The sequence below is a fragment of the Ursus arctos genome, unplaced genomic scaffold (genome assembly GCF_023065955.2).
Source record: "Ursus arctos isolate Adak ecotype North America unplaced genomic scaffold, UrsArc2.0 scaffold_4, whole genome shotgun sequence".
Classification (NCBI taxonomy): domain Eukaryota; kingdom Metazoa; phylum Chordata; class Mammalia; order Carnivora; family Ursidae; genus Ursus; species Ursus arctos.
The window spans coordinates 82,657,349-82,681,253 of record NW_026623056.1 but is presented as its reverse complement, the minus strand read 5'-3'; the positions used below and the strand labels follow the sequence as shown (position 1 = coordinate 82,681,253).

Sequence of the window (23,905 nt, the reverse complement as noted above, 5' to 3'; positions counted from 1 at the left end):
GAAGAAAAGAAGGCAAATTTTATGCTTCTGTTTTCTTCTCTGCTTTACCATCATTTCAGTAAGAAGCCCCTAGTGATCTAACCTGGATCATACTAATGTGACGTGTCTATTTGTCAAATAATTCATTTGCAATTATCAGAAGGCCCCAGAACATTCCATCTTGGGTTTTTGGCTGAATTCTTTATTGCTATTGAACTTGCCAGGTGTGTCATATTCTCAACGATGCTCTAAGTCCCTTGGGGGTAGGTATACTGTGTTACACTTTTTTGAATCTATTACAGCTGGTTGAATCATGCAACGCACATAGCAGATATTGGTGGATATTGGTGTTTTGTTGAGAAACTGTAGGTTTACTTATCTTTTCCAGCCTGTGGACACTATGTCTGTCACCTGAGTCATAGTGACTGTCTTTGAAAGAATACTTCAGTTTTCTCACTGCTAATCAAGCTGATGATGGAACTGTCTTGACCTCAGTAAGGGCCACACCAAAACATCCATCACCAAAGAGATAAAAACTTGTATCAGAATGAAGAAATTCCATATCTCTCCTCTCTATGTGACTGCACTAGCAAGCTTTTGTCCAGATGAAATAATACAGAGTAAGCCATCTTGATAACTTTTTCTTGTGTACAGCAATATATACCTCTCACCTTCTGAGCATCTGCAATAAACATACTTTAATATGAACTTGATATGGACTCTGATTCAGTTTCTCCTTTTACCCCTTTCCATACCTTGAAATTAAACTTGTAAGATTGAAACAGATGAACACACACACACACACACACACACACACTTAACAGGTGTGAATAAGAAGTGTGGTGACTAGAGGTGAATTGGTTGGCTATTACAGGTTGGACACTTGCCTTGGCTAATTCACCACAGTCCAGGGGGCCAGTTCACAAGCTTGTAGACTCAAAAACCTGCATCCTGAGGCTTTTTGATCCATGAGACAACCTTTTAGAATAGACTGACGTTAACCAAGACATTTACTTATTCAACAAATATTTATTGAGACTTGTGATGTGCCAGATCTGTTCTAGGTAGTGAGAATGGAACCCAGAACTTTGTTTTGTGCCATTATAAAGTGTACATTTTAATAAAGGAGTTTGACAAACAAATGAATATCTAACATCACCAGTAGGTATTAAAGACAATAAAGGTTGGGGCACCTGGGTGGCTCAGTCGTTAAGCGTCTGCCTTTGCCTCAGGTCATGATCTTAGGGTCCTAGGATCGAGCATTGCATCTGGCTGCTCGCTGGGAGTCTGCCTCTTCCTCTCCCACTCCCCCTGCTTGTGTTCCCTCTCTCGCTGGCTGTCTCTCTCTCTCTGTCAAATAAATAAAATCTTAAAAAAAAAAATAAAGGCAATAAAGGAAAATAGATGAGGATAAGAAGAAGGGGAGACATGGATAGAAGAAGCCCACATGAAATCAAAGTATGAGTCATGTGAGGTCCAAGTAGAGTTTCAGAGGAAACAGCAAGTGCAAAGACTCCCAAGTGGATGCTGGCTTAGAACATCATGAAAACAGCGGTGTTTATCATCAATAGACCAGAACGTTCTTCGGGGCAAATCACACCCCTTCTCTCCATGCAGGCCTTTAATAGAGAAAGCCATGTCACTACCTGGAAGTTGTTTGGTAAGCCTGATACCTGAACAAGTGGGGTTAGCCAACTGGCATCAATGATTCATGGCATCAGGCTGAGTCTGAAACATCCATCCATGTTTCTGAGCCATGCCTCATCAGCTATTCTCTGGATAAGGCTGGGACGAGCAGGACAACCTGCTTCTTTTTTTTAAAAATGAATATAGTAACTGGGATTAGGATAAACTGGATGAATGGTTCCAACACTTATGAGCTGGGTAATACTGGCAAGTTCCCTCATCCTCTCTAAGTCTTTGTAAAGACAGATGATAATTTGCCCAAGGTCATACAGGCAGAAACCGAATACAGGGCTTTTGATTGTTTCTTACGGTTCCCTGCTGCCTCTTTGGTCCACCCTGGTTGCAAACAAAATGGGTGGTTGGCAATTAACCACAGAAGAGAACCAGTGTGGACAATTAGCCAGAGTTAAGTCTCTGTCTTTACTAATAGGAGTGTTGCCCTTTACAGCTTGAATTTGAGCATATCCTTGTCTCTTAATACTGCTGTATCAGCTCAAATCTGCCATACGGACTCCCTCCATCTGACCTGCCTACAACATAGGCATTTCCACAGGTGCCATCGTCTTGCCAGGTCAGAGACAACACCCTGGGCTTTTTCTATTAGAGACTCGAAATCCCAACAGGCCACAAAAGGCCACATTACACATCTGTTTACAGAACACAGGACAATATTACCTCAGACTAGGAGACAACCTCACAGAGAATTCCAGGAATCATCAAATTACTCATTTAATGAGCTGGGTCATGATTTATTTGAACACATAACCAAGTATTGATGAAGTTGTATTAAGAAATGGACCAGTCTGTTTTTATTCATTCATTTAAACCTCTATTTTATTGCAAAGCATTTACTGCAGCTCTCAAGTCACTGGAATCTTACAAAACACAGGACTTTATTTCCCGTCAAAGCAGTTTTTCATACATTGCATCACTTTCTCAGTTCTGGACAGCCCCGGAGACTAGGTAGGGCTGGCTCTGCGGGCTCCATTTCAAGGATGGGAACTTAGATGTGGAAGCCGCTGCACTGTCCAAGAAGGGTTTTCCAGAAGTTAAGGGTCTCCTTGCACCTGCTTGGCCAGAAGGGTTCAACGTCCTCCCATCAGTTTGGGGAAGCCTGGGATGGAGGCCAGTGTGGGGCTGCACCCCACTAGACAAGCCGTCTGGTTCGGGCTGTGACACAGGACGGGGTCAGACTGAGGGGCATCCGCACGACCCTTAGCCCAGGTGCGCGAGGGAGGACCTCCCGCCCAAGACCGCCTAGCATTTAGCAGGGCCAACTCGCAGCGCCTCAAATAGGCAAAGCATCGAATCCCGCTACTTGTCAAGCAAGTTCTACTGGCAGCGTCAGGGCGCCCTCAGGTCAAGAACTGATCTGAGTGTGCAGCCGCGAAGCCCCGGAGCTCTCGCCCTCGGGAAATGGAGGGCCCCGGGGCTCTACCTGCCGAGAGCCTTCGGGAGGGCTGCCGGGGTTGGTAGGTTCCTCCTCACCGCGGCCGGGTGGGATTGCTGTGGGGTGTCCGCTCATCCTAAGAAGCGAGGGAGCCAGCGGGGACCGCAGAAACAGGAGAAAACTCGGGGCTCTGAGGCGGCGCCACGTCCACCTCCCCCACAGCGAACCGGCTCCCGGGCCTCCGGCTCTCCCTCAGGCCACGCCCCGCCCCAGGCCACGCCCCTTCCGCCGGCGCAGGCCCTCTGTACTCCCGCCCCTGACACCGCCCTCCCTCGTGAGACCCCGCCCCTTCCGGCGCACGTGTGGAACAGGGGCACGCAGAGGCGCTTCACCGATTTCCGCGCGTCCCTTTGCGGTGTCCGGGGTGTGTGGCTCCCGGCGCGCCGTCGCACTCTCGGCCATGGGGGTCCCCAAGAGGAAGGCCCCGGGCGGCCAGGACGGCGCGGTTCCCCGCGCGGGCGCAGCCAAGCGGGCCCGCTCAGAAGAGCTCACGGGCGTGCGCTTCAAGGCTCAGCTGCGGGACCCGCAGGGCGCCGAGCCGGGTGAGTGCAGGGGCCGGCCGGGGCGGAGAGCACGTGCGAGCGAGGCGGGTTCCGGCCGCGGCCCTGTGCCAGGCTCACCCTTCCTCTGTGCCGCTGTTCGGTCCCGAGCCACAGAGCCGGGCCTTCCGGTTTGCACACGGGGAAACCGAGGCCGCGGTGCTTGGGCATACTGGGTCCCGGGCGGCCGGGGCAGCTGTAGGGCCGCACGCTGCACTTCCTTGCCTTGGGCTGTCAGCGACGGCCAGAGGGCCCGCCTTGCTCGGTTGTGACAGTTCCACGCGACTGCACGCCTCCCTTGGCCGGGAGCATCCCTCAGCAGGCGCTTAAAACCTCTTCATTGCAGTTGTCAAGGAAGCAAATATTCACCTTCACACAACGGACGGTACTTACCTGCTTACCGAGTCCCAACTGTGAGTCAGCTCGGGGCTGCTGAGTGAGGCAGTTTGCACTTCTGTGGCTGTCAGCGCTATTTTCAATAGCTTTGACCCTCCAGCACTCACGCTGATCTGATGACATGTAATAAGCTACCGCAGTGAAGCCCCACAAGGACTTGTAAGTGACCAGGATTGGACTAGTGAATAAGATGGAGCAGATTTCTATAATTTCACGTTCTGAAAACCGTGATCACCCTTCTTCACAGCTTCTTGTAACCCATTAGAAAGTAATGTAGGTTATGAGGGGCAAAACCACAATTGAATATGCCGGTATGGGGAGACACTGGTACTCTGTCAAAATAAAATAGTATGAGTGTTTCTCAGGTTAAAGAGATTATTAAGTTGATGGCTGGAATATCCCCAGTTAGTAATTGTCTTCCATAAATTTTGCTTTTAAACCGTTGATGTCTGCAGCTGCCAGCCAGCGCTGTGAAGATGATACCTGCTTTAGTGCAAAATTATACATTTCATTCATTCATTTATTCATTATTTACTAGGGGTTGTTATTTGCTAGGTAGAGATAAAATGATGAGTAAAAAATGAGGCATGGGCGCTGCCATTATGGAGCATAGGAACAGTGAGGTGGGGAAGACAGATATCAATCAATAAAATAATGTAGGAAGAGTTGAAAGTACCAGTCCTCCAAAGGAGAGGTACCCAGTGTCTTCGAGCCTCAGACCTAATCTGGGAGATCAAAGAAGTCTCCCCAGAGGAACTGGCTTTTCAGCGGAGTTGTGGGATGGGGTAGGAACAGGGACAGGAACCTTTGTGGCAGAAGAAAGAGCATGCTTAATTAGTTAAAAGCTCATATTCATGTACACATTTGTGGTTTTGCTCAGAGAGCTCCATGGCTTTCGGGTGCTGCATCCGAACAGGTTTCCCAAGGAAACTCAGGTTGATAGGCGGTGGGTGCAGAAGTAGTTGGAAGATGTGGCAAAGCTGAAGTCAGAGGGTGACAGGTGAATCCCTTGAATGAGGTTGTGTTGCATGTGTGTTTGAATCTGGTCTCTATCTTGGATTCCCTTTCCCTGTTGATACGTTCTCATAACTTCCTGCGATGAGATCTGCTGATGGAAAGAGCAGGGAAGTGGAATTGACAGATGTCAGTCAGGGTTTTGTTTTCATCCAGGCATTAGGAAAGGTTTGTTGTTATTTTTGTGTTGTTTTTTCCCAGCTTTATTGAGATACTATTGACATAACTGGTGGAAGTTTAAGGTGTACAGTGGGCTGATGACACATATACTGGGAAATGATTACCACAATAAGCTTAGTTAACAATAAGTTAGTTAACACCTGCATCAGCTCACATAATTACCATTTGTTTGTGATAGCCTTCGAGATTCATGCTCTGAATAACTTTCAAGTATATAATACAGTTCTGTTCATTATAGTCACCATGCTACACCTTAGATCCCCAGAACTTATTCATCTTATTATTTTTTAAGTAAACTCTGCCCCCAACATGGGGCTCAAACTCACGACCCCGAGATGGAAAGTCGCATGCTCTACCTACTGAGCCAGCCAGGCACCACAGAACTTACTCGTCTTATAGCTGGAAGTTTGTTCCCTTTGACCAGCATCTCCCCATATCCCCCGCTCTGTAGACCCTGGCAACCACCATTCTGCTCTCTTTTTCTATGAGTTTGGCTCTTTCAGGTTCCCCATATAAGTAGAACATAGAGTATTTGTCTTTCTCTGTCTGACTTATTTTGCTCAGTGCCCTCAAAGGTCCATACATGTCGGAAAAAGCAGGATTTCCCCCTTTTCAGGCTGAATAATATTCCATTGTATATAGACCTATATACAGATCTAGATATATCACATTTTCTTTATCTGTTCTCTGATTTTACTCCCTTCGTGGGGTGGGGGTAGAGCTTCAGGCTTAGATTGGTCAAGACCCAGAGCGTGCCCAGGTGTGGATCGATGGCAGCTTCAGGGAGGATTACTGCACCAAGAAGGGTTGGGCTCGAAAGCAGTTCCTTTGAAAGCTGTTGCCCGTCCCCTCCCTGGAGATAGAGAAAAGGCTGTGTCAGAACCCTCGATGTCCCCGTCTCCGCATTGCTGCTGTGTTCTCCCTCTCAGTAAGTGGCAGTTCCAGTCACCTAGATGCCCCTGCCAGAAGTCTGCCCCTGGCTTGGGATTGTTGCTCAGGAAACGGTCCTTGTTAGCACTTGGACATTACTTTTATTTCAGCCTTGGAAGCGTTTGTGACTGCTGCCAAGAAGCTTCCGCGAGAAGACGTGTATGATGTCGTGGAAGGGTACGTGAAGATTTCTGTGGAGTGTGCCGAGATTTTCCAGCTCCTGAGTGGGGAGAAGCGACCTGAAAGTGAAGTATGTTATTCCTTACCTGGCTTGCTGAAGAGGAGAAAGTTGCCATTGTTGTGTTCAGCTTGATGGAGAGAAACGTGATAGGAATTTCTAGGACTTTACCAGCTTCCTGTAGAAGACGATGTTTTTGTTCCTGTGCTGTAGGAATACATTCAGATTTGTATCATGACTTTGTAAAGCATTTTAGTGGAAAACGCTAACCTCATGTTAGTGAATGATACCAGAAGGAAGGATCATAGATTCTTCATCTAAATGCACTTGGTTTTGACATGGTTTGTTTTTAAGTAATCTCTACACCCACATGGGGCTCGAACTTACAACCCCAAGATCAAGAGTCGCACACACTACTGACTGAGCCAGCCACGCACCCCCTTGACATGGTGTGTTTTAACAAAAAGGAAATAGGTAGAAACTGCATGTTGTGGTTGCAGACACATACTGAGTTGAGTGTGGTTTTCTGGTTCCAAAGAGATTCAAAATTCGGGATATTTATGAACCTGTTGAGATCTCAGGGTTATTGCTGTAAGGCTATGGACCCGAATATCCCCAAAGCAGTGAGGCCCGGTCGTGAGTAGAAATTTCTCTTTTCATTTCATTTTGTGTACTTGTAAGCAAGCAAGTCTCTATTTAGCTGGACTATGGGAGCGAGACTAATTCCAGAGCCTGGGGTCCGCGGAACAGCCGCTAAGCTGTCACCTTCGTGCCTTTGGCTCAGGCTCTGTTGAAGGTTTTAAAGGGACTGTGGTAAGACAAGAGGAGCATATGTACAGAGGGAAAAAACAAATGAGCTGGTTCGTAAGCATTTCACTTCTGTCTTTGCAGATGCTATTAATATTTCAAGTTTTCGAGGCCATACTATTGCGGACAGCAAGCGATCTTTCCCATTTCCATGTTGTGGGGACCAACATCGTGAAAAAGCTAATGAATAACCACATGAAGCTCATCTGTGAGTCCCTGTATGCCTCGGGCTACAGGTAGGTTGCCCTTCTGTGGCAGGACTAGCCGTGGGCTCGGTCTGCGTTCAGCTGTCCACGAGTGCACTTGACCTTCCCTCATAAAGCAGAGCTGAGCAGTTTCCGAGGCCATCAGGGCTGTGGCTCTGCCCCTGCCACCCCTGTTGACCAGACCCTTGCTGTCGCCAGCTCCTGCCATGCGTCCTTCTCACTCCCGCCCTGCTGTTCTTGCTGTCGTGGGAACTTTTGACTGCCCTCACTCTTTCCATTGTCCATCCTTCTGCCCCAGTGGCTCTTCATGATCAGCTCTCACTCCCTCCCTCTCTTGTTCAGGATTTTGCGGCACAGAAGCGTCATCCCTGGGAGGCCTTGTTTCGCCACCCCCCATCCACTGTCACTTTCTGTCCGTTAGCTTGTGGACAGAAGTATCTGTTTGTAGGTCTACTTGTGCAGCTGGACGTTTGACATAATACTGCATGTCAGTCCGGTGATTATCTGCTTCCCTCCGCTAGAATGCAAGGTGCACGCAGGTGGGGGTCCCGACTGGTCTAGAAGGTGCAGTCTTCCACCACCTAGAATGGTGCCTGGAGTGTGGTGGGTGCGCAGTAAGCCACGGATTCCGGGTGGCTGTGGAATGGAAAGGCGGCTTAGAGCTTGCTCCTGGAGATGCGCACTGTGGAGAGGTCTTCCCCTGCGCCCTGCAAAGGTGGGGATGAGCTGCGGGTCTCCCAGTCACAGGACGATTTACCGGAGAGAGAAATTGCCATCTTCGTATCTCACATCTTGTATTCTTGGATCCTCTTCAGACTCAGTTTTTAAACTTTATTTGGAGATTTTGTCAAGTTGTGTTTTTTTGTTTTTAAAGCATGTCTCTTTCCTTCCTTTTTCTGGCCTGGGGACAGCAGACCACACAGCCAGGAGCGTAGCTGGCTTTGTGTTTCTGCTGTTCCTGACATGCCTGATTTTCTCGTCCCTGTGCAGGATGGCCCGAGCTTGTCTGAACCTGATGGCTGCCATGGTGACCCAGGGTCCCGAGGCCGCCAGGGATGTCTGCAGCCATTTTGATTTGAATAAAAAGACCTTGTACACCCTGGCGACCAAGAGGGATTCCAAGGTGAGGAGCTCCGAGCGTCTCGTACCTCCCGTATATTTCCTTTCCCTTTGGAGGGCCATAGTGGTGTGTTTGTCCTCCTTTCTCTGGCCTTGCTCCTCGTGTGGGTGGAGTAGAAGGCCAGTATGGGCAGAAACGTGTGCAGCCTGAACGACAGGGACATCTGAGGACGGCTCCTCTGGGGGCTCAGCGTTGTGGGGCTTGGCTTGTGGGCGTCTTCACGGAGTAAAGGAAATAATCTCTATGTGCCTTGTGGTGTGGACCTTGTGGGGCATCCTGGTCCTGTTCCTGTTCTGTCCACTTCGGAGAAAACCCTTGGAAGTTTAAACCAGTGACACCATCAAAGAGGACATTTATGGCTTTTTAATGTTTCCTGTGTCTCCCGTCAGTAAGTCTTGTCATGAGTAGATGCTGGATTGTGCCAAAGAGAATGGAAGCGTGAATAGTTTTCAGGAGAGCTGTTATAAAAAAAAGTTCCCGGCTGGCTCTAGAAGTTTCACTTGGGTTTAGAAAGGTTCTTGAGGAAAGAGCATAAGTTTGAAGATTCAGCAGCTGGAGAGAGTTGTGGGCCAGCTGCAGGCTGTCTCAGCCCTCCCTGCTGGCGCTGTCCTGCCGGGAACAGCCGGGGCTCCCTTCCCCGAGCACAGACAGCAGACCAGCAGTTAACCAGCCTGTCTGCTGAGGAAGAGAAGCACGTTAGCATAATTTACTTCTGCACCTTGTCCTCTCACTCTTCAGGGAGATTCGTAAGTTTCCACACTGCCAGGTAGTAGACTGGAGGTTATCATATTAACGCCAGGTGACTTTTCTGGCTCTGTGAGGCTGGCCCAGTGTTGAGGGTTTTCCTGTCAGGACAAATAAGGTGTTCTTCTGAGGAGAAAATTCCAGGTCTTGGTGTCTCATGGATACTCTCCTTATTATCATGAGTTATTTACATACTATGAACGCGTCAACAAATTCCACTCATTGAGTAATGACTGCTGACATTTAAATGCTTTTCTAATAAAAAGGATTTGCGTGCTATTTGCACACCAGGGCAAATGTCATGGTTCTTTGGTCTTACTTGGCAGTCAGCCCGTCGGTAATTATCCATCAGAGTCCCTTCCCATTTCCACCCCCGTCTCTCTTGACCTGAACCAGCTCAGCCCTGTAAGTAAAATATGTCAGGACCCCGACCACCCACCAAGACACAACGAGGGAAGGCCCAATGCGGGCTCCCCTGCCTGAACCCCGGCTGCAGACGGTGTGTGCGCTGCCTCACCTCAGGCTCCTCTTGGCAAGTTATGTTTTACGTCTCCTTGATCTGTAAAATGGGAGTTGTTGTCAAGATGAGTGTTCCTAATGGTGTACCTTTATGTCATGGGAAATGATTCTTAGACATTAAGTTTTCTTTCCCCATACAGGAATGTTAGGGACGTTAAAAAATAGAGAGCAGCACAGAGAACCCCCATCCTCCACCTGCAGACACTGTCACCTCTGCCACGTTCTTGGTTTGTTTGGAGGCAGTCGAGTGGACCCCACACGTGAACCATATTCCCTCATGCATATTTCAGTGTGTACCTGTAAAACACAGAACCACATTACCATCCCCGTACCTGATACCGTTCATAACTCTTAATATCACTGAATGCCCAGTTTGGTCTCAGTTTTTCCCCACTGTCTCTGAAGTGTCTTTACACTTTGTTGTTCAATCAGGATCCAAACTAGGGCTATATATTGTGTTTGGTGGGTCTGTTTCTTAAATTCCTTCGTGTTGTTGAGTTTTCTGTCCCCACCCCCCAACTTTTTTTCATTCCATTTAATTATTGAAGAAGCTGATGGATATCTAGATCTTTTTTTTTTAATAAGTGTGTTTTAACGTTTTGGAGGAAATTATTAAAGCCTCATGAAGAGAGAGGATTATGGTTCTTTTTCGTCCAGCCAAAGAAAGCACTGTTTATATCGCTTGCCAAAGAGCAGTTTTACCAAATATGTTTTGGTCTATTTTAGACCGTGTTTTGCAGAACAAGCCATAAAGCGTTCAGGATGCTTTCTTCCTAGGATAATAGCACTGTGAAGTCACAGGGTAGGAATGAGGAGTAGGCATGTGACCCTCTTGCCTTTGATGGAGCTTGCCAGAGGTGGAGGGTGGAGACCCAGGGACAGTGAGGGACTGTCTGGCCAGGGGGGTGAGCAGGAGGTGTGGCCGTGGCTGCTTGGAGTGGGCGGGTGCTATGTCTTGGGGGTCTTGGTTTGTTCAGTGTCAGGAACCTGAAATTTGGGGTTGGCTGGGATATACGAGATGGATACCAGGAGGTGAGGACTGCATTCCATGTCTGTTCAAAACTTGTTGCTGGGGGGACCCTTGAGGGCATCTAGTCCCAACTGCTTGCTGTGTACAAGCAGGATGGAAAGATCTAGAATAGCACATAATTGGGACACACATTCCAGGACCCTGACTTCCAGTACTTAAGTGGACCCAAAAAAAAAAACCCCAAAAACTTGTAGAGCCTTTCTAACTAGCTAGCAAAGCACGGAACCTAATTTAATCTTACCAGGCAAGTTTTGGCATCGTACCAGGCGTACGTAGATCAGGATAGCAAGTTAACTGTGCTTGAATTAGTTGACATGTTTCTTTCAGCAACGAGGCATCGAGATAGCTTGGGAGCAGTGGTTACTTTAAGCTTCCAGAGGACAGGGACAACATCTCAGTCATCTTTGCGTCCTCCCTGAGCCTGAGATTATGGCATCTTGAATATAATTGGTGTTTGAACAAGATTGAATTGGTGAGTTTTGAAGGCACTGAGACGTTGCTGGTACTCTGAGGAAATGCAGCTCATTTTCAAAACTTTAGTGACCATCGTACCCAAACTCAATCTTGTAAGGAGGTCTGCAGAGTAGTCCCCAGAAAGGGGAGGGTAGTTTTGAGCTCTTAGTGTACTTGGAGTAAACTAGCACTGGTCTGATAAGGTCTTGCTGAAATGCCGTGGGGCAGGGTTGGAGGTGTAGACCCATGAATACAGTCAGTGTGCATTGGCTCCATCCAGATGTTGCAGAGTGTGGGTCAGATGGCCTTTCTCTTCTCCCTGAGAGACGTACACACAACAAAATGAGACAGAATTAATTAGAAACTCACATAGAGGCCTGAGTGGTTGCAAGTGTGGTCCTTACATCTTGAGAACAAGCGAAATGAAAATGCCTTGGAAGCTCTGAGAAGGAAGCACTTCTCTATAGTCAGACATAAAGTCGGGCGTGAAGCAGTATGTTTGTACAATTATTTTGTACTTTGTAATTCTAGTACATACTCACAGTTGTGTGACCTTGAATGAGTTTTTATTTTATTTTAAGATTTTATTTATTTATTTGACAGAGACAGAGATAGCCAGTGAGAGAGGGAACACAAGCAGGGGGAGGGGGAGAGGAAGAAGCAGGCTCCTAGTGGAGGAGCCTGATGTGGGGCTCGATCCCAGAACGCCGGGATCACGCCCTGAGCCGAAGGCAGACGCTTAACCGCTGTGCCACCCAGGCGCCCCTTGAATGAGTTTTTAAAACCCTCATTTCCTCATCCGTAAAATGTGTGTAGAAGGTATTTCCACCTGAAGGAGTAAATGAAGTCACAGATGTGCAGCCTTTGACTTGGTGTCTGATGTATAGTAAGTCCTCAGTAAATGACGTTCATCTCCTCACCACCAGCACCACCATGCTGCCAACTACTAAATGGAATGGAACTGTCTGGAAGGCAGACTTCTTAATCTTCTCCAGGCATCCAGGGCAATGATTCTCCGTGGTATTAACTGTGTTCTTGTCAGCAAATTGAGTGCTCTCTGGAATCACTGAAGTAGGGAAGAGAGTGCAGCTAAAGCAGTGGAGGGTTTCAGGGTCTGAGCTAGTGCTGGTACAACCGATGAACGGTGCCATGACCGGCCCCTGGGGTGTGAAATGGGTGAGGAGACATGGCATGTCTTAAAATTCCTGGGAGAGAAAGTTGACTAGATGGCCCCTGCCACTTGCCCTGAAGTGTTGGCGACTGGTCATGGCTGGTGGGCCGTCTTTGAGGATGCCCACTGTCCCGGGTCACGGCTGTGTCCTGCGGGACCCTGCAGATGGCAGTCCCGGGAAGGCCACGCTGGGTTTGTAATATGACAGCATCTGGGCTTTGGTGTCTGGTGTGAATTTATAATACCTAATAAGACCCGGACATCACCTCATTGGTGTCAGCAAAAGTAGAACTGGTCTTTCCATTGGCTCTGGATTTTTAAAAAACACGTATATGATTTCACTGACAAGTGAAGTAGATGGATCTAGACGGGCCGAGAATCTTCTGCTCTATACCGAAGTGGTTCATAAACCACAAATGGTTATGTATGCCAGTGGAAGGGGACACAAGTATACTTTACCCATACTTCTGTGTTTATTAAGCAGTGAGCCATTATGCTGTTGCTTTTAAGCATAGTGGATGAAAATTGGTATTTCAGATAGACATCTTGGTAATTTTTTTCTTTATTTTTGGCCTATTTCTTGACATTTGTCTTTTTTTTTTTTTTTTTAAAGAGAGGGAGAAGGGGTAGGGGCAGAGGGAGAGAAAGAGAATTTTAAGTAGGCTCCATGCCCAGTGCAGAGCCCAGTGCAGGGCTCCATCTCACAACCCTGAGATCATGACCTGAGCTGAAATCAAGAGTTAGACGCTTAACCGACTGAGCCACCCAGACTTCCATACTTTCGCTTTTAGAAACAGTTTAAAAGAGAAAGAAAAATAGAGCAGAAGACGGAGGGAAAAGAGCAAAGAAAAAAACCCTGTGTTCGCACAGAGAGATGAGTGCTGGTTTTAGATCCGAGCCTTCTGATGGCACAGGCGCTGAGGCCTCTGTGCCACTGGGATGGGAAGGGGTGCATGTACCTCCGAGTCCCTGCTTCCGGGGGTGGGGGCGGTGTATGGATATGCTTGTGACACATGGTCTCCTTCACCCCCCAGGGCGTGCATGACGTCCGGCTGGCCTACATTCAGTTTGCCCTTTCCTTTCTGATCGCTGGCGATGACAGCACGATAGTGCAAGTGCTGGAGTTAAAAGGTAGGTTTCCCCCTTTGTCTCGTAGCAAAGCCTGATTACGATTGGTTTTGGAAAGTCTCCCGCAAAGCAGTTTTCCCAGGTTGGAAAAAGTCTGCAGCTTTTGCAGCCGCCTCGCACACTCAGATGAAGGATGCGTATGCGGCGAAGCTTCGGTCAGTGCAGTTCGGAGGTGGCTAGTCAGTGTGAGCAGAGATCTTCCTGCTCTGCTGTCTGGAATGCTGAGCAATGTCCTAACAGCACAGATGCAGACCTCGGAGACTCCCACAAACAAAGGAGGCTTTGTGGTTCCAGAACCCACACAGATACGTAGCCCTGGCTACCTGGCTTTCTTTAGTAATTGGGTTTGAAAAACTAAAGCTTAATTCCTTCAATAGCTTTGCCACATGTTACCAGAATGTTAACCAGTAGAGCTTCAAAGAATTCCAGCTGGACCGCCTTCTGGTGGCTGTCACCCTAGAGTCAGGCTTGGCATAGTTTAGTCTGTTAGGGCCACTTGCAGTTTATCAAGAGCTTCAGTAAGACAGAGAGTGGCAGCCCTAGACCACACTTAGCACATGGCAGTCGTTCAGTACGATCCCCCGGACCCGAGCCCTGCCTGCAGGTGGGGAGCAGTTCCGTGGCCCTGCCGGAGCTCTGGGAGGTGTTGGAGGAACAGTGTGATGCCTGATGCCCAGTGTGGTCAGGCTGTAGCCCATCCCTCACCTCCCCCAGTGTAGGAGACCAGAGTTCTCTCCAGATGACTGCCAGGGGCCATTTAAGAACAGGGTATGGGTGCTGGTCACCCTCAATGTCGTCAGCCCTGATCCGTGCGGGGAGCCACATTGCACTGGGGAGGCAGCCCCGTGGAGGAGACACCTTCATTGCATGCCTTTCCCGCTTGTGGCTAGCTCCTGCCAGGGCTAGGCATTCTGCAGAATTCCCCTGGGTCATCTCTGCCGTCTGGCCTTTATTAAAGGACAGTGATTTGGGGTTATTCGTGTACACTGCTAACGGGGCAGGGCCGAGCTTCAGTTCGTGTTTTGGCAAGCACTTCGGCCATGTGCATCAGGACTTTAAAAAGGTTTGACCGGCCATTTCATGTCTAGTTGTTTTCCTAAGGGAGGAATTAAGGAGGTGAGTAGAGGTTTTCTTAGGGGCTCTTTTTTCATGTTAGCTAAAAATTGGACTCCTAACTGTCCACCAAGAAGGGGTTGATTGTGCAAACTGAGGACTAATGCTAAGATGGAATGCAGCTATTAAAAATGGTGTAGAAATATGCTTCCTGACATCAGCCCTTAAACAGTATGTGATTGGGCATAAATCCCATTTTACTGAAAAGATAAATGTGTAACAGAATATGGATCTATCAGAAGGTTAACAGTTAACTAGTAGCCCAGATGTTGACAGTGTTAACCTCTGGGTAGTGGAGTGATGGTTCCATTCAGATTTCGTTCTTTTGGTTTGTCTGGTATTTTCCAATTTTTCTTTTTTTGAGAGTGAATTTGCTTTTTTAGAAAGTCAGTGTGCCCACTGAGCACCAGTGGAGCCAGTGAAATTATAATCTCTTTGATGTTTCTGCCCAGTATCACCAGTATGTTAGTATGTGGCATCAAGCTGTGGTGGCTAATTCCTTGGGGATCCAAAAAATATGAAAAGAAAGCAAACAGGTCATCCCAAATTCTGCCACCAGTCAATAAAATGATGACCATGATTTAAAATATAACTGAGCAAGTCTAAGCAAAGAGAGACATTTAGCCAAATTGTGTTCATACCATACATTCGAACGGTTGCTATAGAATTAATTTTAAGTTAATATGAGAAAAGGAAAGTAAAACAACAAAACTGAACTTTTTTAATGGTTTTGTCATTATTCTACCTTTAGATATTGATTTCCTATGTCATGAAGTGGTTATTCCTACTGTGACCTTATGTAATTGAGAAAAGACAGAACCTTAAAAAAAGGGGGGGGGAATGGCTTTTGTGCTGTACCACTTTAAGAAGTAATGTTCTCACATCCGTTCTCATGTTCAAAATATTTTTGAGTTTAATGCTTTGAACCTTTTCCTTTCAGAATTTATTCCTTGCATTTTTAGCTCAGGCATAAAGGAAGACAGGATTTCTACCATCAATATTTTGTTATCCACACTGAAAACAAAGGTAAGTGTTTTGACTCAGTATTCCTGTCACCTGTCTTCTCCAGTGTTTGCCAGGACCCTAGAGCTGTAACGGCTAACGGCATATGGGTTGTTACACCGGTGGAATGGAAAACTGCTTTTTTTTTTTTAATAATCAATTTTTTTTTATTATATTATGTTAGTCTCTGGTTTTTGATGTAAAGTTCAATGATTGATTAGTTGCGTATGACACCCAGTGCATCATGCAATACGTGCCCTCCTTACTACCCATCACCAGCCTATCCCAGTCCCCTACCCCCTCCCCTCTGAAGCCCTCAGTTTGTTTCTCAGAGCCCATAGTCTCTCATGCTTCATTCCCCTTTCTGATTGCCCCCTCTTTCTTTATCCCTTTCTTCTCCTACCGATCTTCCTAGTTCTTATGTTCCATAGATGAGAGAAACCATATGATAATTGTCTTTCTCTGCTTGACTTATTTCACTTAGCATTATCTCCTCCAGTGCCGTCCATGTTGCAGCAAATGTTGAGAACTCGTTCTTTCTGATAGCTGAGTAATATTCCATTGTATATATGGACCACAACTTCTTAATCCAGTCATCTGTTGAAGGGCATCTCGGCTCCTTCCACAACTTAGCTATTGTGGACATTGCTGCTATGAACATTGGGGTGCATATGGCCCTTCTCTTCACTACGTCTGTATCTTTGGGGTAAATACCCAGTAGTACAATGGCTGGATCATAGGGTAGCTCAATTTTTAACTTTTTAAGGGACCTCCACACTGTTTTCCAGAGTGGCTGTACCAACTTGCATTCCCACCAACAATGTAGGAGGGATCCCCTTTCTCCACATCCTCTCCAACAGTTGTTGGAAAACTGCTTCTTAAGGCTGCCGTATCATCATACCGGGAGAAAAGCTGCTGCCCACTATTTCATGGGAAGCCATTGGATTAATTGTGAGCTGTAAATTACAGCTCTTCTTCATTTACATACCTAGCAAAATGTTATTTTGAATTACCTTGCATATTCTGCCTTTTACAAGCATCTTGTAGAAATTTTAAAACTGACTGAATCGCTGTCTTCAATACAGAAGCAACTTAAATGATCAGTTAGAAAAACTCTGTGACTCTCCCAACAGAAAAAGTTGTGAAAACCATGAACTGGCAGTCCACATAAAAATAGCTGATCAGCATAGTATATTTAAAACTGTGGTTCTCAGCTGGGAGTGATTTTGTGCCCCCCACTGTGGGACATTTGGAAGTGTCTGGAAACAGTTTTGGTTGTCATAGCTGCAGAAGTATAGCTGGCATCTAGTGGGTAATGCTGCTCAGAATCCTGCAATGCGCAGGACAGTCTGCTGCAAGTTATTTGGGCCAAAATACCAGTAGTGTTGAGGTTGAGAAACCCTGATTTAAAGTAACACGAGTCGTGAGTTACAGGTTTTTTTCACCTATCAAATTGGCATTGACCTTTTAAAACAGTGATATTCAGTGCTGGCAAAGATGCTTTGAATCAGGTACTTTTCTGGACGACGTGTTAGAGCAGGCTTGGCAGTATGTGTCAGAGGTCTTAAAAATGTTCCTAGCCTTGGGGGTGAGGGGGGGTTCCCGGGGAACCACCCAGGAAGCGAATTTGAAACACATAGACCTGGGCCACATCCCCAGAGGTTCTGGGAGTGGGTCTGGGGGGAGCTGAGAACTGGTGCCCCATTTCCAGGCCTGTGATCAGGGATGCAGGGAAGACTTTACAAAGATGTTGTCAGCCAGAGTAGAAACGGCCTAATTGCATATACCCCGGGAATGGTGATGCAAATTATGGTCACTCACAGGCTAGAGTGATAGCCCTCCAAATGAGGTTCTAAAGGAGTTTTTAATAATGTGGGAAAAGCTCATGTTATATAAGTAAAAGTGGGCAGAGAACTAGAAGTATAATCACAGAGACGAAAAACCCAAACGGTACGCACACAGCCGTGTTGCGGGGTGGAGGGCTGAAAGGAAACGAACCGCGATGCTGTGCGTATCCTAGGATGGTTCGAAGACTGTTGAATTTTTTTTTCTCTTTTATGTTTTTTCTTTTTTTAGTTACACATTTTGCCATAGCCCTACGTGATTTTTGTAATGACAAGAAACACTTTTAAAAATCAAATTCCTTGGGGCGCCTGGGTGGTGCAGTCGTTAAGCGTCTGCCTTCGGCTCAGGGCGTGATCCCGGCGTTCTGGGATCGAGCCCCACGTCAGGCTTCTCCGCTAGGAGCCTGCTTCTTCCTCTCCCACTCCCCCTGCTTTTGTTCCCTCTCTCGCTGGCTGTCTCTGTCAATAAATAAATAAAATCTTTAAAAAAAAAAATCGAATTCTTTGAAATTCATTTGTTTTATTGTTTTCAGGTAGTTCACAATAAAAATATCACCAAAACCCAGAAGGTGCGTTTCTTTACCGGGCAGTTACTGAACCACATAGCAGCTCTCTACAGCTGGAATGGGATTGTTGATGTGAGCCTGGAAAATGTCAAGGTACAGTCCTGTTGGGTTTGAGTTGACCTCACCATTAGCGTGTGGTCCTCACAGCTGGAAGCTGAGGAATCCACCTGCCTAAAAAAAAAAAAAAAGTCCCCCCATTTGATCTGTTTCTCTTGGCTTGTGGTTCTATTAATTCCCTGCTTAGATGAAATATGATCTTTCAAATTTTATTTTTTTAGAAGATTTTTTCCCTAATCTCTGAGGTATTATGATATTAGACTTTTTTTTCCCTTGAAGAGAAAACTCTTACTTCCTTTAGCTGAGTGACATGCTGGACTTACTCCCTGCGGGGCTTGCCCAGTAAATGTACGGTGTTGATCTAGGCTCTCTTCCTCCTCTCATTGACCTCCTTTTTTCCTTCTTTTCCGTTCTCTCCATACCAGCTTTTGGAATTTCAAGGCCTGTTGGTTTCACTTCAGGATCCTGAGTGTCTAGGAAAACCCCAATTTCCTCACCTCCTGACATGTGTAATTTATTTTGTAATAGTTACTCAAGTGTTGAATTAGACCAGTTGCTCTCGAGTTGACCCAAGGCCAGTGTACCTTTTAATCCTCCTCATTTCGATTTTCCTCAGGGTGTTTCTGAACATGGACTTGGCCAGAGAAGTGAAGGCTCAAACTTCCTGTGAACTTTATAGTAATTTACCTCTCAACAGCCCTGTGTTTTACCTTCTTTTATCTCTGTGAGCCTATGCCCTCTTGTTTTGAACATGCTTTGTATGCTCTTATTACCAGGAAGCCTCGGAGGCTTAATAAAAACACTCCCAAATGTGGAATTTTATTCAAAAGAGCAAGAGAAATTAAGTCATTCTTAAGCTTGTATAAAAATACAGGTTTAAACTTGCCCCCTCTTAAGAGTATTTTTTAATCTTTTTTTCTTTTTTTATGGTTCAAAGGTCAACTGTATTTATTTCTTATTCAGTCACAGCATCACAGCGCAAAAGCAAAGAGAAGCTTAAAAGAGAAGCTTAAAGGTTTTGTAACTGAAGTACATGCTGGAAAGGGAGACTCTTCAATAATGGGGGTGCTGATACTGGCCTCTCTGCACTCACTCACTCATCGGGGACCTCGGCTGTGCTGTCCACAGTTTGCTCTTACGTGCAGTGGGGGCAGTCATTGCTGTCCTGCCAGGCGCATGAGGCAGCCGTAAAGGTGGAATGAGAACCTTCATTGCCAAGTGCTTGGAACCGATAAGAAATGACATAAAATGGCCAGTTAGCTCTAGTTTCTTATTCCAGCAACTCCCTGTTTGTTCAACTTTAAAGAGAAATATTTTCTTTTTTAATTCAGTTTATTTAAACTAAGACAAAAACAGTTCATTCATTTCTCTCACCACCATCCCCAACGCCCACCTCTGGCAACCACCAATCCGTTCTCTGTATCTATGACCTTGTTTGTTTTTTTCTTTATTATTTATGTAATTTATTACTTCTTTTTAAAGTCCATGTATGAGAGTATTTTTTTTATCTTGATTGGTGTTTGTGTTCTTTGTTTTTTTGAATGATACCAAGTGTTTAAATGTTTTCTAAGTCGTCATCGGGTGTGCGGTATTGTCCAGTTTTTACTCTGCAGTTGTTACTGAGGCTTATGAACTTGAGATTTTCACTGAATTTTAAAAAACCCTCATAGGCTTCTGCTGAGGATGCGGGGAAGACCATGGTGAGGGAGCTTGTTCACGCCTTCCTGATGGATCTGTGCTGTTCGCTCAAGCATGGGATTAATTTCTATGACGCGTCTCTCGGCACCATGGGCAGGTAAGGCAAGCACCCCTGTGAACCCCGCGCGCGTGTTCCTCAGCAGTCGTCACGTACGTACGTGGCTTCCCGGGGAGATCTGTGGAGTAGTGGAATTGTGGTGGCTTACAGCTAGGACTTTAGATGTTACCTAACTCATCTTAGGGGTGAACGTTTGGAGACCCAGAGAGCGGCTGCTCATGACGTGCCCTTGGAGCAGAGGGCTCAGGGTAGCTGTTGACTTAGACACCCAGTAGGAGGTGGCTCACCCAGCGCGGTGCTGCGGCTTCCACGCGAGGCTGTGACTCTCGGCGGGGTCTGAGGGCAAGTCTTACGTCCACTTTCCCTGAGGTGGGAGCTAGTGTTATCCCATTTTAGCAGATGAGGGCAGTGGGCACAGGGAGGTCGGGTCACTCAGCCTGTGAGTGGCAGAGTTCAGATTTAAACCCAGGGAATCTGGTTCCGAGCCCACCCTCATAACAGTGAAATAGTGCTTCCTCTCCTCAAAAACAGCTGCTAATGAGCTTGTTTTTCTCAGTTTGGTTTTTTACATTTTGTTTCATGTTGCAGGATTATGGTGACATTTCATCAGTGAGGAAACGAAGTCCGCAGCTGATGGTTTAGATTGTGTTCTTTTAGACTTTCTCTTTTGGTCTAACTGTAGTACCTAGCCATGTTAGTAGTTTCTAATGACCAAAATAGCCCACCGTTGGGTTTATCAACCTGCATTTTTTCCCATTGACAGTAAAAATATTAGGTATGTTTTCTGGTCATTGTGAATAGCCTTATTTTTTTTTAAACCTTTGTAGCATTTTATTATTAAGATATAGATGGTTTGATTCAGTTTCACCCAGGAAGGAAATGACTGATTCCTTCAGAGTAGGGTGATACGGTGGAAATTTTTCTCTCTCCTTGTGACTTGTTTTGATTCTGAGGTTATTATGAATTAACTTGCCACATCGTTTTTTTCTTTTAACCTTGTTTCATGATAGTGTAGCTTTTCTCTCATCAGCAAAAATCAGCTCACTTGCCCGCTAAAAGGTAACAGCAGACTTTTATAGTCTAATATAATATAACACCATGCCTAACACACATTTGTTTTTCCTCTTAAGTAAGACCCATAAAATAGATGATCGTTTGTTGAGCATATTTGAATCAACTTGTGGGTGTAGGTCTGTTCAAATAAGCTGTGGTTTACGTCAGTTTTTTGAAGCCAGGGGCAAGAGCAAATGTTTGTACTTGGGGGAGAGGAAGGCAATTTTTTTGTAGGGACGTGGATGGAAAGCTTTGAGAAAATTGAAATGTGTGGTCCCCCAGTAGTTGTAAGGCTCACACCCTGAGTCCATTTAAGGCTCCCTGCACATGTCACCACATCCAAGAGGCCCACCCTGGCAGCCCTTTTCTGAAATAGCTCTTTCACTGTCACTGTCATTTTGCCCGGCTCTGCTTTTGACTGTGACTTAATGCTACGTTGCACATTTATTTACTCGCTTCTTCATCACCTGATAGATGAGACTTAATGAGAACAGAGGCTGGTCTGTTTGGGATCCCCAGTGTCTAGGACAGTGCCTGGCACGTAGCGGGTGTTTGAAAGCGCAGCATTATAGTGTAGGCGGGGCTTGGTAAACGTCTTCTCTGAGGGAGAGGTAGTAAGTATTTCAGGCTTGGTGTGTCATACAGTCTGTATTGTGACCACTCAACTGTGCCATCGTAGTACCGGCGCCGCCCTGGACATAAACAAATGGGTATAACTGTGTTCCAATGAAGCTTTATTTATACAGACAGGTGGTGGGCCATCGTTTGCCAGCCCCTGGTGTGGAGGCTAAGAGAACAGATTCTGGAGTCAGCTCTGAGACCTTGACAAGTACTACTTCTCTCTGCCTCTGTTGCCTCATCTGTAAAATGGAAACAAAATTGGTGTCCCCCTCAGAGGGAGGTAGAGTGTGGTAACTGGCTAGAGCAGTGGCTGGCACACGTTGCACGCTGCGTAGATAGAAATGTTCATTGTATTGCATTGTTGACTGAAATAACGTGGATGTGTGTAGTAGCCGTAGTGCGCTTTGTAGGTTTAGCATTGTGTCCGTCTGACAGCACAAACTGTTTTGCTCATGAAATTTTCATGTAAATAATTTTAAGTTTTTGGTTTGTTTTTTTTTTTAAGATTTTATTTATTTGAGATTGAGAGGAAGAGAGCGCGTGCGAGCATAAGCAGGGGGAGGGGGAGGGGCAGAGGGAGAAGCAGGCTCCCTGCTGAGCAGGGCTCGATCCCCGGACCCTATGATCATGACCTGAGCCAAAGGCAGACACTTAACCAATTGAGCCACCCGGGTGCTCCAAGAATTTTAAGCTTTTTAAAGGATAGGTTTCTGATCAAAATTATACTCGGATTCAATTTTTGAAAATCTTTTTATTATATGTAAAGCTGCATATTGCCTCTTAGTTTTAGTTGTTAAGGGGGTACAGAACAGTGAGGATCCTAGAAGCTGTCGGTGTGGCATGCTCATGGTAAGTTCTCAGATTTTGTGGATTTTGTGACCTCCCAGGTAGAGGCAGATACAAAAAGTCATCCTTCCGTAGAAGGATCTGGGGGTAAGCACAGAGTTCTATGGGTTTGCCGGTCTAGATCCTGGGCTAGTTGCTTCCTTTCTGCAAGTTTTAATGTCCACAGGTTTTCCTGATTCTTCTTTTTATGATTTCATAGTTTTGAAAACTGCCTACTTTGGGACAAGTTTTTAATATTTTCATACAGATTTTCCCCCTATATTAGCTTCTTGCAGCTGCTAAGTGAAGGCACAGGAATTTGAAGTAAGTTAGCAACAGAGGAGGCAGAAAACCTATGGAAAGACTGTGCCATTTTGTCAAGTTTTAGGAATCATTTTGTGGCACCGTGGACTGTGGGGCAGTTCATGAGGACTTCACGTAAAAAAATCTTTTCAAAAGAAAAACGCATCCTCTGTATTTTTTCTACTTAATGCTCACATAAATATTTATTTACATACGTGCCTTTTCATGTGCCATTGGAGGGAAGAGGTCAGTAGAATCTCACGGGGAAAGTCTGGAGTGGATTCCACCCTGCGGTTTTGGTCCTTTCTTGACACTGGCCTTGACTCCTGGGCAGACTGGTAGGAGACGGGGGGTTTCTTCCTCCTCCTAAGAGTCAAATGGAACTCAAGGGAGGGAAGGAGAGATGGAGAACAGGACAAAGTGGAGACTTTTTCAGCCACTCAGGAACAGAGGAGTGAAATTCAAGCTCTTTGTTGGAGAGCGAGAGCCCCACAGGCCATGAAAACACCCCATCTTGTGTCACAAGGGAGAGTCACAGGTGCAATTTGCCGGTCACTTGTGTTACCCCTGTGTTTTCTGAGGGCGATTTCGAGGAGCTGCGTTATTACCCCGAGCTCTCAGCGTGTTGTGAAAATTCCCTGCAGACCCTTCTCTGCTCTCTTCCTCCGACAGAGGCGGGAACCTGACCCTCCTGCACTTCCTGTTGGGTTTGAAGACCGCCGCAGACGACGAGCTGGTGGCGGAGCTGGTGGTGAGCATCCTCAAAGTGTGTCCGGACTTACTGAACAAATACTTCAAGGAGGCCACGTTTTCCTTTCTCCCAAGAGTGAAGTCCACTTGGTCAAATAACATAAAACTACTGAACAAGGTAACACCTGGACTCTTCTGGAGGGTGTCAGGTGGTGGGCGGAGAGTTGGGAGCTGAGGGGATGAAGGCCAGGGAGACAGAGAGTGACGTCCCCGTGAACTTCAGGATGGAGAGCTCCTTCAGCCATTCTTCAGGGGGTGCTTTAGAGTGTGTCAGCTTGGTGTCCTGGTCCTCTGAGGACATTCTGCTTTTCACCAAGCTGAATTTGGAGGTGGATGCCTTTTGAATCTGTTAAGCTGAATTCATCTCCTTCATCCAGATTTTGCTTAGAGAGAGATCTTAATGAATTTAAGCACAGTTAGGCTGGAATTAGTGAAATGTCTGAAATGTAGAATAGTTTCTAAAGACTATTTTAAGTACTTAGAAC

At 46.3% G+C, this 23,905-nt stretch overlaps 1 protein-coding gene across 3 annotated transcripts in view; it reads left to right on the top strand.

The window, feature by feature from the left end:
- The first annotated feature begins 3,405 nt into the window (after positions 1 to 3,405).
- The window catches only part of URB1 (URB1 ribosome biogenesis homolog), a 67,241-nt gene continuing 46,741 nt past the window's right edge, over positions 3,406 to 23,905 (top strand). Inside the window, exons 1-10 of one of the 3 annotated variants that reach the window (XM_057306629.1) lie at positions 3,406 to 3,657; positions 5,964 to 6,172; positions 6,285 to 6,424; positions 7,244 to 7,395; positions 8,356 to 8,488; positions 13,437 to 13,533; positions 15,584 to 15,669; positions 18,023 to 18,148; positions 19,783 to 19,907; positions 23,343 to 23,538. In XM_057306629.1, the coding sequence (XP_057162612.1) occupies positions 6,133 to 6,172; positions 6,285 to 6,424; positions 7,244 to 7,395; positions 8,356 to 8,488; positions 13,437 to 13,533; positions 15,584 to 15,669; positions 18,023 to 18,148; positions 19,783 to 19,907; positions 23,343 to 23,538 (1,095 nt within the window). In that variant the 5' untranslated portion in view covers positions 3,406 to 3,657; positions 5,964 to 6,132. The other 2 variants (XM_026513602.4, XM_044378121.3) reach the window with 2 other exon arrangements.